At 44.2% G+C, this 17,578-nt stretch overlaps 1 protein-coding gene across 1 annotated transcript in view; it reads left to right on the forward strand.

Moving 5' to 3' along the window:
• The window catches only part of SPTLC3 (serine palmitoyltransferase long chain base subunit 3), a 148,458-nt gene that overhangs the window by 78,379 nt on the left and 52,501 nt on the right, over positions 1-17,578 (forward strand). The window contains exons 6-7 of the mRNA XM_002692040.6: positions 651-744; positions 17,038-17,143. Of these exons, the coding sequence (XP_002692086.1) occupies positions 651-744; positions 17,038-17,143 (200 nt within the window). The remainder of the gene's footprint in view (positions 1-650; positions 745-17,037; positions 17,144-17,578) is intronic.

The raw sequence follows: 17,578 nt of genomic DNA on the forward strand, positions 1-17,578 counted from the left end.
TTTGCATGTCCCTGCATTTAAAATATGGTTGGGCAATTTCATAATTTAGAAATCTTTAAATTAATAAAGAAAAATAGTTTATAAACATAAATTGATAAGCAGTAAATTAGACTGACCTTCTCTCCTTGCCTCAGACCGAATTGCATCCATACTTTTCCAGATGCAGTTTTAACTGTAAAGCAGTGGTGCTTCTGTCTACATGGATGTTGCTATACTGTGGAATGGGAGTCATAAAAGAAGAGCTTGAAATGTCTTGCAGGGGAAAAAAAAATGAACTAACAACTCTGCCTTCTAGTCTCAGTGCTTCAAAACCATTTCAAATAATCCAGCAGGAACTGGAAAATCCCGGAAAATCCATGCCCCACCCAAAAGTATATTCATTTTCCTGCCAACCATCAATCCTGTAGCATATAAATAATTCAAAAAGATGTTATTCCCTTAAGAGGATCCCCATCTCCATCAGCTAATTGCTCTTGAGGATCTTATCCATGCAAACATATAAACACCTGTTTAAACTCTCGGCCTTTTAAAATTAAAGAGGGCTGTGGGAATCCATGTTACAGGTCTTGAATTGAGCTCCTATTCCCGCGTGCCTCTTCCCCTTGACTTTATTTATTGGCCTGTGTTCCGTGTGCTTGTTTTCTACACAGGGATGCCTCATTTTAAGCGACGAGTTAAACCACGCATCCCTAGTGCTGGGGGCCCGACTCTCAGGCGCGACCATAAGGATCTTCAAACACAACAGTGAGTATCAGTGATTTTATCCAAGAGGTACCACTTGCTCCTAGACAAAAGCAAAGATTATTGATGCAGCTTTGTCCTTGCTCTTCACACTGGGAGCTTAGCTAATGAAACACGGTTATGTTTATATTCACAACTGGCTTGTTAACCTCCGGTGACCTGGAGCAAATGGTTGAACTGCATTAAGCACCCAGATTGCTAAGTGTAATCCAAACATATTCGTGTCACTGTCATTAATGGTCTTACAAAGCGGCTGCCGAAGCTATGGCAGAGCTCTTAGAGTGCGTACAATTATCAGAAGTGTAAAATTGCCTCCTTTTTTGGAACTGCCTTGGGGAAGTTTGGAGACTTAAGTTGTTATTTTTTTTTTAGTTTAGTTTTTTAATCAGTATAGCTGATTTATAATGTTATATAAATTTATCATTTCTATTGTTAATTTCTGCTGTACAGCAAAGTAACTCAGAAATGGCTCGGTGGTAAAGAATACTCCTGCCAATGCAGGAGACACAGGAGACTTGGGTTCGATCCCTGGGTTAGGAAGATCCCCTGGAGGAGGAACTGGCAACCACTTCAGTAGTCCTGCTTGGAAAATCCCATGGACAGAGGAGCCTGGTGAGCTGCAGTCCATTGGGGTTGCAAAGAATCACACATGACTGAGCATCCATGCAATCTTGCATAAGGTTTACCTCAGGGTACTGAGTATAGTCCTACACAGTAGGACCTTGCCATTTATCCATTCTCTGTGTAACAGTTTGCATCTACTGAAGTTCCAGCTCTCCCTCCCCATCCACCCTCTGTGAGTCTCTCCCTGTTTCATAGACAGGTTCATCTGCATCATATTTTCCTTTATTTTTACTGAGTATTGTCGATTCACAATGTTGTGCCAATCTGCTATACAGCAACATGACTCAGTTATGCACAGGTATACATTTTTAATATTCTTTTCCATTATGGTTTATCACTGCCTGCTAAGTCACTTCAGTCGTGTCCGATTCTGTGCGACCCCAGAGACGGCAGCCCACCAGGCTCCCCCGTCCCTGGGATTCTCCAGGCAAGAACACTGGAGTGGGTTGCCATTTCCTTCTCCAATGCATGAAAGTGAAAAGTGAAAGTGAAGTCGCTCAGTCGTGTCCGACCCTCAGTGACCCCATGGACTGCAGCCCACCAGGCTCCTCCATCCGTGGGATTTTCCAGGCAAGAGTACTGGAGTGGGGTGCCATTGCCTTCTCCAATGGTTTATCACAGGATATTGAATATAGTTCCTTGTGCTATACAGTAGGATCTTGTTGTTTATCCATTCTAAATGTAATAGTCTTCCTTGGACAGTCCATAAAGATGAAGATGATGAGTAGATAGGGTGATAAAACAGATGGGATGTGTTAATAGCAACCACAAGTATGCTATACGGCACGTGCTGCGCTGCGCTTAGTTACTTGCTGTGTCCAGCTCTCTGCAACCCCATCAACTGTAGCCTGCCAGGCTCCTCTGTCCATGGGATTCTCAGGCAAGAAACTAGAGTGGGTTGCCATGCCCTCCTCCAGGGATCTTCTCAACCCAGGGATTGAACCCAGGTCTCCAGCATTGCAGGCAGATTTTTTACCATATGAGCCACCAGGGAAGCCCAAGAATATTGGAGTGGGTAGCCTATCCCTTTCCCAGGGGATCTTCCTGACCAAGTAATCAAACCAGGGTCTCCTGCCTTGCAGGCAGATTCTCTACCAGCTAGCTACCAGGAAAGCCCAGTATATAGCATACATAAATTTACAACCATTGATTTTTTTTTTTTCCTAAGTATAGGCTTTGACCCAAACATTTGTCTTCTTGTTTTATAGCCTACTATAACGTGGTCCTAGGCAAATTACTTAACCTTCCTAGATTGTTATTTACTAATTCCAAAAATAACCTCTATTATGATGCCTGATTCACAGTATGTTGGAAAAGAAATATAAAATGCCTGGTAATAGAAGCTACTGAATTGTTTGTACCTGCTGTGTTATTAGATGAATCTAAGTAAAAGGTACTTGGATGTTCTTTGTAATATTCTTATTCTTGCAAATATTTTGCTAAGTTTGAAATTATCTTCAAACAAAATTGTAATTTCTTAGTCCTTTGCCAAAATTACAATGGAAGAATTTCAATTTATCTTCCAATTTTACAAAGCTCTTAAAACGTTCAGTAACTTATTCTTCATGCTCTCTCTTTGGGCCCAAGAAAATAGATAACAGTTCTCATTTATATCTTTTAATAAATGCTTACTGTGGTTATTTTATATAAGCAACTAGCATTTACTGAGAATTTACACTGCACCAGATGCTGAGTTGATGATCTTTCCTTACGTACTTATTTAACCCTGTGGACAGCCCCATGAGGGTAGTACTAGTTTACAGATGAGTAAATTCAGGCTCCACAACAGGTTGCTTAATACTTGTCTAAGATCAGTGCTGCTCTCAATATGCCAGCAAATTTGGAAAACTCAGCAGTGGCCACAGGACTGGAAAAGGTCAGTTTTCATTCCAATCCCAAAGAAAGGCAATGACAAAGAATGTTCAAACTGCCACACAATTGCACTCATCTCACACGCTAGCAAAGTAATGCTCAAAATTCTCCAAGCCAGGCTTCAACAGTACGTGAACTGTGAACTTCCAGATGTTCAAGCTGGATTTAGAAAAGGCAGAGGAACCAGAGACCAAATTGCCAACATCCATTGGATCATCAAAAAAGCAGGAGATTTCCAGATAAACATCTACTTTTGCTTTATTGACTATGCCAAAGCCTTTGACTGTGTGGATCACAACAAACTGTGGAAAATTCTTAAAGAGATGGGAATACCAGACCACCTGACCTGCCTCCTGAGAAATCTGTATGCAGATCAAGAAGCAAGTTAGAACTGGACATGGAACAGCAGACTGGTTCCAAATCAGGAAAGGAGTATGTCAAAGTTATATTGCAGAGTACATCATGAGAAATGCTGGGCTGGTTGAAGAACAAGCTGGAATAAGATTGCCAGGACAAATATCAATAACCTCAGACACACAGATGATACCATCCTTATGGCAGAAAGCAAAGAACTAAACAGCCTTTTAATGAAAGTGAAAGAGAAGACTGAAAAAGTTGGCTTAAAATTCAACATTCAGAAAACTAAGATCATGGTATCCAGTCCCATTACGTCATGGCAAATAGATGGGGAAACAATGGAAACAGTGACAGACTTTATTTTGGGGGGCTCCAAAATCACTGCAGATGGTAACTGCACCCATGAAATTAAAAGACATTTTTCCTTGAAGAAAAGTTATGATCAATCTAGACAGCATATTAAAAAGCAGAGACATTACTTTGCCAACCAAGGTCCATCTAGTCAAAGCTATGGTTTTTCCAGTGGTCATGTATGGATGTGAGAGTTGGACTATAAAGAAAGCTGAGCGCCATAGAATTGATGCTTTTGAACTGTGGTGTTGGAGAAGACGCTTGAGAGTCCCTTGGACTGCAAGGAGATTCAACCAGTCCATCCTAAAGGAAATCAGTCCTGAATATTTATTGGAAGGACTGATGATGAAGCTGAAACTCCAATACTTTGACCACCTGATGCAAAGAACTGGCTCATTTGAAAAGACCCTGATGCTGGGAAAGATTGAAGGCAGGAGGAAAAGGGGACAACAGAGAATGAGATGGTTGGATGCCACCACTGACTCAATGGACATGAGTTTGAGTAAACTTCAGGAGTTGGTGATGGACAGGGAGGCCTGACATGCTACAGTCTGTGGGGCTCACAAAGAGATGGACATGACTGAGCAACTAAACTGAACAAGACCCATTTCAGGCCTTTAGCCTCCAGAACTGTAAGATAGCAAATTTGTGCTATTTTAAAGCCATAGATTTCTGCTAATCTCTTACAGTAGAAAACTAATAGACTTTCAGTCTCAGATATACAAATCACTTGTTCTCTCTCACTAATGTGCTCAACCCAACTTTTACCCATAAAGAATTCTCCCTGCTGCTGTATTTACATCAGAACACAACCACCTTTGAGAGCAGGGCTAGTTTCAGTGTCCTTGGAACAACTTCTCATTTGAGATGTTCCAGAAATGAGATGGTATAGGGAGGGAAAAATAATTTAATTAATTCACAATAGGTAAGGCGTTAGTAGCTGCTGGCTGTCTTTATTGCTGGATGAGTTCTTGGATCGCAAAATGTGGGCAATTACTGTTCACCCTCCATTTCTGCGTGTTCCACATCCACTGGATTCAACTATCCACAGACTGGAAATATTTGAGAAAAAAAAAAACTTCCAGAAAGTTACAAAAAGCAAAACTTTAATTTATCCTGGAATAATCCTAAATACCTCAGTAAACAATGATATTTTAATCCTTAATAGGTACAAGTGCTGACTGGAATAAAGTAGAGATTTTTCAAAGAATCTGCTGAAGATATAAAGTTGCCTCCCTGGGTGTATAAGAGGTGTGCAACCAGGCCAGATAGGAGCTAATAACTTGTGAGATGGAGTTTAAGAATGGCCACCTTCATGACGTATTTAAAGTGATGAAAGAGAAGAATCTACAAACAATAATAGTCTACACAGCAATCTCATTCAGATTGGAGGATAAAAGAAAAGCTTTCCAGGCAAGCAAAAGTTGAGAGAATTCAGCACCACCAAACCAGCTTTAGAACAAATGCTAAGGGAACTTCTCTAGGCAGGAAACATAAGAGAAGGAAAGGACCTACACAAAATAAACCCAAAGCAATTGAGAAAATGGTAATGGGATCATACACGTCAATAATTACCTTAACTGTAAATGGGTTAAATGCACCAACCGAAAGACACAGAATGACCGGGTGGAGGAGAACATGTGCATGCGTGCACTCCCACTTACCACATCACTCCGCCTAACCCCCCAAATTGTGCGTAATTATTTTATACTGCTAGGTTAATCATATTTCCGTTATGGCTTGCAATTGTAATTATCTTTTTTTTTTTGGTCTGGCTACTGATTGTGAAAACTGATAAACATCTTTTACTGTTGTGATTTCGTAACTATTATTCACTTAATACCACTGTATCGTGATTGGTCAACAGAAAATAATAGGATTCTATATCACTAAAACTACTATTTAATAGGAAAAGAAAAAGTCTTCCTCTCTGATCCCTGTCTGATGGGCATGTTCCAAGGCTTTGAGGAAGAAATGGAAGGCTTATTTATCAAAACTGAAGGTGGCTTCAAGAAAAGAGGAAAATGTAGCACTTCACGAGCAAAGAAAAAAAAAAACTGTCTTAAAATATCAATAATGTCACACAAATAAAATCAAATGTAGCTGAGACAAATGTAAAATCCTACATTTGGGCTTGAAGAGTCTATTGCAGTATGAGAAAGAACTCGATAGTGGTTTGCGTGGGGGAAAAGTATTTTTGTTAACTGGGTGACATGATTGCTGAACAAGAAAAACTGACTGGTGCAATTCTTTACTGGAAAGAGGAAAGAAGTGAACAAATGAATAAAGTCTGACTCATTGGAAAAAAGAATGGCCACCTAAACTGGAACGTTCTTGAACATCAGGATTGTGGGGTATCACACAACTGTGTGTTCCACTTTGTTGGACTTGCCTTCACCTGTGTCCTCTGCTTACATTTAAGGGTACTGTCCTGACCTTGGAGGGAGAAGAGGTCCTATTTTTATGTAGATTAATACCAGAGAATACTTGCTTGTTATTAGAGTAACTATGAATTCATCAGAGTTCTGGGTCCTTGAATTTTTATATTCTGTATGGGAAAAAGATATACCTGGACGTGAGTCTGAGTGAAGTCCGGGAGCTGGTGATGGACAGGGAGGCCTGGTGTGCTGCGATTCATAGGGTCGCAAAGAGTCGGACACGACTGAGCGACTGAACTGAACTGAACTGAACTGAAGTATAGTTAAGACTATTCAGACCGTCATAAAAATGTTGAATCCTATGTGGCCGGGTTTGACCAGTAACTTTGAGCTATTCATCATTTCCCCGCCTGCCTGCTAAGTCGTCTAGGTGAAGTCCGACTCTGTGCGACCCCGTGGACTGCAGCCCACCAGGCTCCTCTGTCCACGGGATTCTCCAGGCAAGAATCCTGGAGTGGGTTGCCACACCCTCCTCCAAGGGATCTTCCTGACCCAGGGACTGAACCCGCGTTTCCTGTCTCTTGCGGCGGCAGGCGGGTTCTTTCACTACTAGCGCCGCCGGGGAAGCCCCCATCATTTCTCTGCTGCTGCTGCTAAGTCGCTTCAGTCGTTCCTGTCCGACTCTGTGCGACCCCAGAGACGGCAGCCCACCAGGCTTCCCCGTCCCTGGGATTCTCCAGGCAAGAACACTGGAGTGGGCTGCCATTTCCTTCTCCAATGCAGGAAAGTGAAAAGTGAAAGGGAAGTCGCTCAGTCGTGTCCGACTCTAGCGACCCCATGGACTGCAGCCTACCAGGCTCCTCCGTCCTTGGGATTTTCCAGGCAAATCCCCCAAATTAGAATGAGGAACTGAAAAGACTAAAAGAAGGAAAGTTCTGAAAGGAAGGCAATATTCTCTAAGGAAAAATAAACAACACTTAAGTCTATTTTTAGCAGAATCTATCACCAAGGATTAGCTCTTCCTCGCAGAGAGTCAGACACGACTGAAGCGACTTAGCAGCAGCAGCAGATAGCAGATGTGGACAGTTACTGTCAGCCTTCCACTTCTGCTTGCTCCACAGTCATCAGATTCAGCCAACCACAGACTGAAATTATTCAGGAAAACATTTTCCAGAAAGTTAAAAACGCAAAACTTGGACTCCCTGGGGGTTTAGTGATTAGAAATCCGCCTGCCAATGCAGGGGACACAGGTTCAATCCCTGGTCCTGGAAGACCCAACATGCGGAGGAGCAACTAGAGGGTAGCTCCTGCTTGCCACCACTGGAGAAAGTCCATGCACAGCAAAGAAGGCCTGGCAAGGCTAAAAAATAAGTAAGTAAACAAACAAAATTTTTTAAAAAGCAAAACTTTATCACATGCTGGCAACTATTTGTACAGGATTTACATTGTATTAGGTATTATAAAGAAAGCTGAGCGCCAAAGAATTGATGCTTTTGAACTGCGGTGTTGGAGAAGACTCTTGAGAGTCCCTTGGACTGCAAGGAGGTACAATCAGTCCATCCTAAAGGAGATCAGTCCTGAATATTCATTGGAAGAACTGATGTTGAAGCTGAAACTCCAATACTTTGGCCACCTGACGCGAAGAGCTGACTCATTTGAAAAGACCCTGATGCTGGGAAAGATTGAGGGCAAGAGGAGAAGGGGGATGGCATCACCGTCTCAATGGACATGAGTCTGAGTAAACTCCGGGAGTTGGTGATGGACAGGTAAGTCTGGCGTGCTGTAGTCCATGGGGTTGCAAAGAGTTGGACCTGACTGAGCGACTGAACTGAACTGAACTGAACTGAGGTATTATAAGTAATCCAGAGATGATTTAAATTATATGGGAGGATGTGCATAGATTATATACAAGCACTATGCCATTTTATATAACTGACTTAAGCATCTGTAGATTTGTGAGTCCACAGAGGTTCCTGGAACCAGTCCTTTGTGGATACCAAGGGACAACCATGTTGAGATCCCAACGATCATTTATTCAACATTCACTGCTGCTAAGCACTGTATTAAGCCTTTTATATAATCAGCCATTTAAATTTAACAAAAATCCAGATTATATTTCTCTTCACTATTCTCACTTATTAAGGGAGAACTAGGCTCAAAGTGACTGAATGACCTGACCAAGGACACACACAACATACGATGAGAGTCAAAATTCAAACCCAAGTCTGTTGCTCCTGTCTTGGTTCATTTTCCCCAGGACCAGACCTGAGACATGATGTGAAGGCAGGTCCTTTCTTGAGGAAGTGATCCCAGGATGCAGGCAGATGAGCAGGGGATGAAGACAGGGAAGGGAGGCAGCCAGGAAAGAGTGTGCTGTCTACCACTACAGACAACCGGGGAGCAAGTCTACCAGGAGGCTCTGGGCACCAGAGTGAGCTGCCTCAGTGTCACCCCACCTGAAGAGTGGGAGCTGCAGGATTTACCCACCAGTTCCCGCTTGTTGGTTGGTTGAGGGCTGTCCTGACTCAGGCTGAGTACACTCCTGAAGCCAGAAAGAAATCTCTTGGACAAAGAATAGCCTGTGTTTGCAGTGAGAAGACCCAGGTGCATGGACATCTCTGGATGATACTCTTCCACTCTCGCTAAGTCCAGCTACTGCCAGACCCCATGGAGGACCCAGAGAGAGACATGGATTCTCATGTGAAAATCAGTCTAGTGTGATGTCTTATCTTGTTAGCAGCCTGTTAACCCAGAAGCTGGAGTCTGGCCTCTGGCACCATGCTAAAAATATCTCCTTGCACCGTCTACTGCGGGTAGCTCCAGGGAAACAGCCAACACTTAGTTTGTATTTGTGACTCATCAGTGCCATAAAACAGACTCTCCAGCCATTTCACAGCACTGGCCAAGGCATCAGCTCCAACCAGGGCCCCACAGGCTTGGTCTCCTTCATGATTATGGTGCGTTGAGGAAATAGGTCCAAGCACCGTGGGGTACCTGAAGGCCTTTAGTGAATGCGTCCTCTGGGCTGAGTATATCATCACCCTGAGAATTCCAGGACCTCAAATCCTGGGTGAATTTCAACTTTCTGGAAAGGTCAACCTCTGCTTTCAGAGGTCTGTGGAAATAATCAGAACTGAGTTTTGTTTTTGCTTTTTCTGAACCTGCTCACTTTACTGGTAAATGCATAGGATGTAGATTCTAGGATAATGTTTCCTAGACTTTAATGACGGAGAAGGCAATGGCACCCCACTCCAGTACTCTTGCCTAGAAAATCCCATGGATGGAGGAGCCTGGTACGCTGCAGTCCATGGGGTCGCTAAGAGTCGGGCATGACTGAGGGACTTTACTTTCACTTTTCACTTTCTTGCATTGGAGAAGGAAATGGCAACCCACTCCAGTGTTCTCGCCTGGAGAATCCCAGGGATGGAGGAGCCTAGTGGGCTGCCCTCTGCCCTCGACGGGGGTCGCACAGAGTCAGACACGGCTGAGGCGACTTAGCAGCAGCAGCAGCAGACTTTAATGTACAAGGAAGCACTGTGTGGCGATTTGTTAAAATGCAGAGTCCAGACTCAGATCTGGGCAGGGGCCTGAGCATCTGCCTTTTTAACAAGCTCCCAGGTGATGCTGCTGTTCCAGGCACTAGGCCACACCTGGAGCAGAGAGGTGTGCGTAAGCTCCATACTCGAGCGAGTCACAAAGGGCTTCTTGAGCTGGTCTTGAAGAGGAGAAGCAGTCTTTTCAACTAGGAGAGTTGCATGAGGTCAGAGGAATGGGCAGGCCAAGAATTTGGAGTGGTTTGGGGAAAAAAAAAGTTGAGAGGAAGACCCGGGATTCTTTCTAGAGGCATTCACAGGCCACGAGGACGGGGAACAAAGGATGCAGTGTCTGTGGGAACACTCGGGGCCCTGCCTCTTCTGAGGGCTCACGAGTGTCATTTGAGTGGAAGGTCAAACCTATAAACATCACTTAGGTTACTTTACAAGCCACAGCCTTTTAGATCTCCAGGCTCTTGAACTAGATTTTCACTTTAATAAATAAAGCAATTGCCTCTATACCTTTTAACAGTAAGAGTATTGAACCCTTGCTGGAATGAAACTTTCACATGCACGCACTCATTTCAACCTCAGCTACATAACAAGACACCTACCAATTGCCCCTTGCTCCAGATGAAGCAAAAAGGCACGTGGTGGTGAGGTGACTTGTTCAGAGACAGAGCTGGAAAGAGGCAGAGATGAGATGTAAATCAAGGAGGGGTCTGAGTTCAGAGTTCCCCTTTGAAACACAATGAACTTAGACCTCCTTTCCACTCCATGCCTCCCCCGATGGAAGGGTGATGTACGCAATAGGCTGCGGCTTCCATCTCTTATGCAACTCTCCCGGGTCAGGGCAGCTGGGTCAGGCGGAGGCAGGCAGCACTCACTGGGCACCTTTGGCTGCCCCACGACCTGAAACATAGCATCTAGGTGCTGACTCAGGCTCCCACATTGCTCCCGAGTCAAGGCTCACCTTCCTGCCCTGATCCCACTCACCCAAGGATCCCACTCAGTCTATTCCCACAGGCCCTTGCCTGAGGATCCAAGACCTCCCTGCTGTATCAGGCCCCGAACCTGAGTGCATGGGACACCCTGTCCCTTTATGCAGACTCTGTCTGCTCATCTCATGTCCCCAAGGCCAGACAGTTCTGCAATGACCCTCTCCCCTGCCTCCAGCAACCAGCACACCCTCAAACCTCAACGAACTCCTCTCCTCCCTGCTGTCCTTTGCCCTCTTCCAGGAACCTCACCTTGCTTCTTTGACTTACAAAAGGCCACGTGATACCTGCCCCATATTTATAGATCCATCCAGAAGACCTGAACCAAAGTATGTAACCAAACTGCTTTGCAAAGGCATCACTTCTCCAGGACATCAGAAATGCCCTCACCGATCTTGCGGAGGAGACTCCATAAATGTGACTTGAGAAGAACATTTGCTTTGCTTGCCAGAAGTGGCCATTATGATCATGTTTCCCCCAAAGGCTACACAAGGGAGCAGTCCCCCCAAACCGTCTTATAAGTAAGACTAGGGAACTTCCCTGGAGGTTCAGTGGTTAAGACTTCCCCTTCCAATGCAGGTGGTGCAGGTTCCGTACCTGGTCCGGGAGTTAAGATCCACATGCCCTGTGGATCTTCACCAGAACTTAAAACAGAAGCAATATTGTAACAGATTGAATAAAGACTTTAAAAATGGTCCACACACACACACACAAAGTCTTTTTTTTTAAAGTAAGAATAATTTATCATCAGTCACAGTTGCTTTAAGTATCTGTTGCTTGATAGTTCACATTTGGGCTCAATATTGGAGGAAGCCACTGAGTGTCTCTGCAGGCACCCAAGGACGTGGGGCGGGGGGTTAGGGGATGGGTGGGCGGAAGAATTAGAAAGAGAAACAAGTAGCATTTCTTCATCATCCAACCATCTTTTCACTTAAGAAGCAGCTATTGAGCTGCTGAGTATTTTTTGTCTGTAGGCATGAAAAGATTTGGGCAAGCATCCCACAGAGCAGGGAGCCAGAGGATGTATCCAAATGCACTGCAGGCAGGTTTCCTGGAGCTCTGGGGGGTGGAGGTGAATTGCCAGCACACTGGGCAGCGTCTGGGAAGCACAGCCTTCCATGCGGCCCCCACTGCGGCCCGGGATGAGCCAGCAGGGCGGGGCAGTGAGGGATGGCTGGGGACAAAGTTCTCCTGTCTCAACAAAAGCTCAGTTGCACAAGAGATGAGGAAAGAGGCGGCCATGGCAGGAGAAACCGTCGGCACTGTACAAGGGAGTTAAAAAGAGGCCAGGGACCCAGTTCTAATCTCTAGGAAGAGGCTCTTTGAATTACACCGAACCTGCCTTCTGAGATGATTACGGCTTCTTTGCAATCGTCTTTGACTTGGGCTCTCTTCTCAGTGTCCGTGTAGATCCCAGAAGCCTGCTGATATTATCAGGGCTTTGAATTCAAAAACAGGTGCAGGAGCTGACACAGACAGTCATTGCCACCTAAAGCTGGTTGGCGCTTTGGGCACAAAGATGGGCTCTTCCTGGGATTTACTAATTCCTTAACTGGTGACAAACTAGGGCAGCTTCGAGCCAGAATGTAGCCCCCAGGCTACATCTCATCACCCACCATGCCAGCTCCCTTCTCTCATCCTGTCACAAACCAAAGGAACCCGCCTTGACGAGCCAGGTGTGGTGGTGAATAACATCTCAGGCATTGTTGTTACTCAACGTTGTGATGATTGCAAGTCCACAGTGTGTCATTATGACTTTGTAACATCACAGTACGATAGCACCGTGTGGGTGCACCTGGACAGTGTCAAATGTACTCTTTTAATTTCCCTAACTCAAGTTTTTTTTTATACTCTGACCAGAAACTGATTTGTTTAGTCTGAATCTTTTTTTTTGGCTTTGTTTTGGGTTTTATTGGTTTGACAAACTTCTGACTTTAGTTTGCTTATCTGAAAACAGCCAAAACCTAATTGTTCTTGCCTACTTCTCAGAGGTGTCATAGGGATTAACATAATGTGAGTATAAGTACTTTAATAAGTATTATTATTCAAAAATCCCTTGCAGATGTTAGCACATGATTTGCTGAAACACATAAGCCATAATCCCCTGAATCCTACAGGTCTGTAACCCACACTGTAGAATTATACAGTAAGAACCTGAGAATCAGAATGTTACCATGTTACCAGATGTTACCATGGGTCCAGAATCCTACAGTGAGTGAGGTCATACCTCTCTGTGTCTAGCCTCAGTGATTCTGTAAAGAGGTTAGCTAGTTTATCCCCCAAGGGGGAAACATGACTGACTGATTCTCCCTTTGCGCGAGGATGGTGGGTGGACACCAGGGGTCTTCTCAAGTTCTGCTAAAAACTTCTCCCCAAAGAGCTGTCTATTCATGACAAACACGATGAGTACCCTGCTGTCTGCAAAATGTGGCAAACACATCGATGGCATTTGCAGGCTGTCTGATATTAGAAGAATGGATGGAAACGTTTCTTTTCCTTAGCGGTGTTGACTTAAACCCCCAAACTCAGCCTCTAAGATGTATGTGACCTTTTTGACTGCATGCTGCTGCTGCTGCTGCTGCTGCTAAGTTGCTTCAGTCGTGTCCGACTCTGTGCGACCCCATAGACGGCAGCCCACTAGGCTCCTCCGTCCCTGGGATTCTCCAGGCAAGAATACTGGAGTGGGTTGCCATTTCCTTCTCCATGAAGAGTATGATAATCTAGGCATGTGCAGGTTTTTCAAAAGCTTAGAATACCGATTTTTTTCCATTACAAATATAGAGTGTGATAAAATTTGATGTTCATCTACAGTGGTGATATCCCCACTAGGAGAGCAGTCATCATTCTATTCTTCTCCAGAAGTTTGCCTCTTTGCAATCTCCCATCTCTTCCCTAGGCAACTAACTACTGGGAGAATATTGATTTTTAAATGACTTATAATTTAGTTCACTTGGGTTTTCTTTTATTACTGGAATCACATTCATCATGTATTATTTCTGTATAAAGACTTGTAAATTCCAAGTCCCAGGAGGAAAAGCCCTTTAAACAGTTCTGCTTAGACTCATCATCTCTTTATTCTCTGAATCATCATCTCTTTATTCTCTTCCAAGACTAACTGGCCTTCAGCGGCTTACAGGAAAGGGAGCTGGTTTCTCCAAGCACAAGGGTTCCTTCAACACTTTAGGAGCCCAGCTGAAAGCAAAAAGTCAATAAAAGTGAAGGGCTGTTATCCCTGAAATTCTCAAAGAAAGCTGCTTTTTGTTTCCTTGGCTGCCCTCTAGTGATCAATGATGCAGAAACATACTGCATCTTAGGTCATGACTCAGATGTATCTGCCTGTCTTTATACAGAGTGAAGTAAGCCAGAAGGAAAAACATAAATACAATATACTAACGCATATATATGGAATTTAGAAAGATGGTAACAATAACCCGGTGTACGAGACAGCAAAAGAGACACTGATGTATAGAACAGTCTTATGGACTCTGTGGGAGAGGGAGAGGGTGGGAAGATTTGGGAGAATGGCATTGAAACATGTAAAATATCATGTAAGAAACGAGTTGCCAGTCCAGGTTCGATGCATGATACTGGATGCTTGGGGCTAGTGCACTGGGACGACCCAGAGGGATGGTATGGGGAGGGAGGAAGGAGGAGGGTTCAGGATGGGGAACACATATATACCTGTGGCGGATTCATTTTGATATTTGGCAAAACTAATACAATTATGTAAAGTTTAAAAATAAAATAAAATTAGAAAAAAAAAAACAAAAAACAAAAGCTAAAAAGACAGTTACTTAAAGAAATACTACTGCAAGCATGAGGAAACTGTCCTTACTGATAATTCATATTTATATCCCAAAGTGTCATTCCCTTTCCTGTTTCCTGGTCTACAATCCTTTCTGTGAAAAGATAAAGGATTCAACTATTACATATCAAATTAGCTCTGACACAGCATTGCTGCTACTGCTGCTGCTGCTGCTAAGTCACTTCAGTCGTGTCCGACTCTGTGCGACCCCATAGACGGAAGCCCACCAGGCTCCCCCGTCCCTGGGATTCTCCAGGAAAGAACACTGGAGTGGGTTGCCATTTCCTTCTCCAATGCATGAAAGTGAAGTGAAAGTGAAGTTGAACACTGAGCATTAGGACTAGGCTAAAAGGATGAATAAGATAAGGTCCCTGCCTTCCCTGGAGGATAGACGTGAACTCAAATAATGAGCAATGTGATGAGTGCTTAAAAATAGAATAGACGAGACTGTATCTGTTTTCTGGATAAGTTCATTTCTGTTGCTTTTTAGATTCCACACATAAGTGATGTCATATGGCATTTGTCTTTGTCTGACTTACTTCACTTAATATGCTAATCTCTACATCCATCCATGTTGCTGCAAATGGCATTATTACAGCTGAGTAGTATTCCATTGTGTATGTTTACCACATCGTCTTAAACAACAAAGTCCCACTGTAGCGCACAGGAGACTATGTTCAACAGCCTGATAGACCATAATGGAAAAGATTATAAAAAGGAATGCATATATGTATAACTGGAGAAGGCAATTTATATATATAAATCATTAAGGACACAAGGAAGAAAGAAAGCCTGCTGTATTGGCCAAAAGAGCTCTAGTGGAGTCTTGCGTGATGGGTGGATGTTCTCCAAACAGACAAGACAGGGAAAGTGTGTAAGACAGATGAGAGGCTGTGTGTTGAAGAATATTGAGAAATAATATCAGGAAGATAGCCAGGAGCTAGGTTAGGAAGGGCCTTTGGGAGGCTGCGTTCATTTGCTGTTCCTGCAACAAACAGCCTCGAACCCTCAGTAGCACCCAGTAAATATCCCCTGATTTTTCACACGTGACTGAAGATGGGCTGGGCTAACTGTCCTACTTGGGCCCCTCCTGGGACCAGCTGGGCTAGCCCTGGGAGTGTTCTTTTCCTGTTACTGGCAGAAGCACAAGAGGAAAAGCAGAAACACGGAAGGTGTCTTCAGGCCATACTCAGAACTCGCCTGCTGTCTCTTCCCTGGATCCTATTAGCCAAACCAAGTCATTGGCTGAACCCAAGTCAGAAGCAGGAAAACATCCTCCACCTCTTTAGTGGGAGGGCTGTGAGCTTACATGTCAAAGGACTCGAATGTGCGGAGGGTAGGAATTAGGGCCAATAATAGCACCTGCCGCAAGTTCTACCTTGGAAATGCTGGGTTTGAGGTCATTACGCATTTTTCTAAACTGTGGTTGGAAAATGTAGCTCAAAATACAGATCTGCTGTATAGGAATGGAGTCTAGATAACAGTGGATACGTGTATATGTATGCTTGATTCATTTTGCTATACAGCAGAAACTAACACAGCATTGTAAATCAGCTATACTTCAGTTAAAAAGTTAATTTAAAAATGTTAAAATCAAAGTAGAGAATTTTCATTGAAAAAAAAAAAAAAGGATTGGCTTTGGGTGATGGATCCAGGGGTCTCAAGACCCCACGCACCAGACTTGTGGACCCCCTCCCATGCCAACTAGTCCAGAACCTCTAGGGTGAGACGGGGTGTGCACGTTAACCAGGTCCCCAGACGATGCTTCATATTGTCTGAAGTCTGAGCCCCCCTGGTAGATAAGTGACATGAAAATGACACTGCCTTAAAGTTTTGAAGCAAACCTGGGACCGCTTTACTCCAGAATGTGGCCTCCACGCCGCATCCATTCACCCACCCCCCAAAGCCTAGGCAGTGAGACCCCTGCCGGCCAAACACGCTGCCACTCCAGCAAACCCAGCTAAACTCTCCCAAGATGGTGCCTAAAGGATCGACTGGTGAGTGTTAGATGATGACATCTCTCCAGGCTAGCTTTAACCTGGCAACAAATCTTCAGCCTAAGAAATGCATTTCGTGCGTTTTTTCAATCTCTAAAAGGCGCCATGGAAGAGCTTGTGAAACCACGTATCAATACCTCCACTAGAGGCTTATTCTCCCTGCTTGGAAACCCAACTTCTCATCTTGTCAGAGTTAAATTTTACTAAGAAATAGACTGCTCTCTCCCCTCCAGTTGTTCTCTGATTCCAGCTTTGCTCTCTGAAAATTCAGGCCCAAGCCTGAGTGTAAAATATCTGACTCCTACTCCATAATTAAAAAAAAAAAAGAAGGAAGAAAAGAAAAACCCTTTCATGACTCCAAATTTTTTGTATTATTTAAAGACGTGCAGAGCCTAGAGAAGCTCCTGAGAGATGCAGTCATCTACGGCCAGCCTCGAACCCGGAGAGCTTGGAGAAAGATTCTCATCCTAGTGGAGGGCATCTACAGGTAGGTGAACAACCAGAGACCTGTTCACACACTGAGGCGCACAGCAAGCTGACAAGTGGGGCAAGGCTGACCTCTCCTAGTGAAAGAGACAAACGAATGAGATAAAGGGGAGAGGAAGGGACCTGAGCCAAAGCCACCAATGTGAGCTGTCAGGGGTTGGCTCACCTGACCTGTCCATGACCATACCTACGGTGCAGCACCTCAGAGGCTGGTGTACTGGAGAAAGTGTCTTCAGAAATGACTAATGGTGCTAGCTTGCATTGATTCCTCCCACTACCCTCGGCTGCCCCACAGTTTCAAAGACCTCTGGGGCTGGGTTACTCAACTTCAGAACGCTCTTTGCCTTTACGACAAAGGCAAGAAAGTAGGTACCGCTGATGGGAGCTCAGCTGCGCCTAATTCAACAGTGCACCCAAAGTCTAGTTGCTCCTTGAA

The sequence above is a fragment of the Bos taurus genome, chromosome 13, assembly GCF_002263795.3.
Source record: "Bos taurus isolate L1 Dominette 01449 registration number 42190680 breed Hereford chromosome 13, ARS-UCD2.0, whole genome shotgun sequence".
Lineage (NCBI taxonomy): Eukaryota > Metazoa > Chordata > Mammalia > Artiodactyla > Bovidae > Bos > Bos taurus.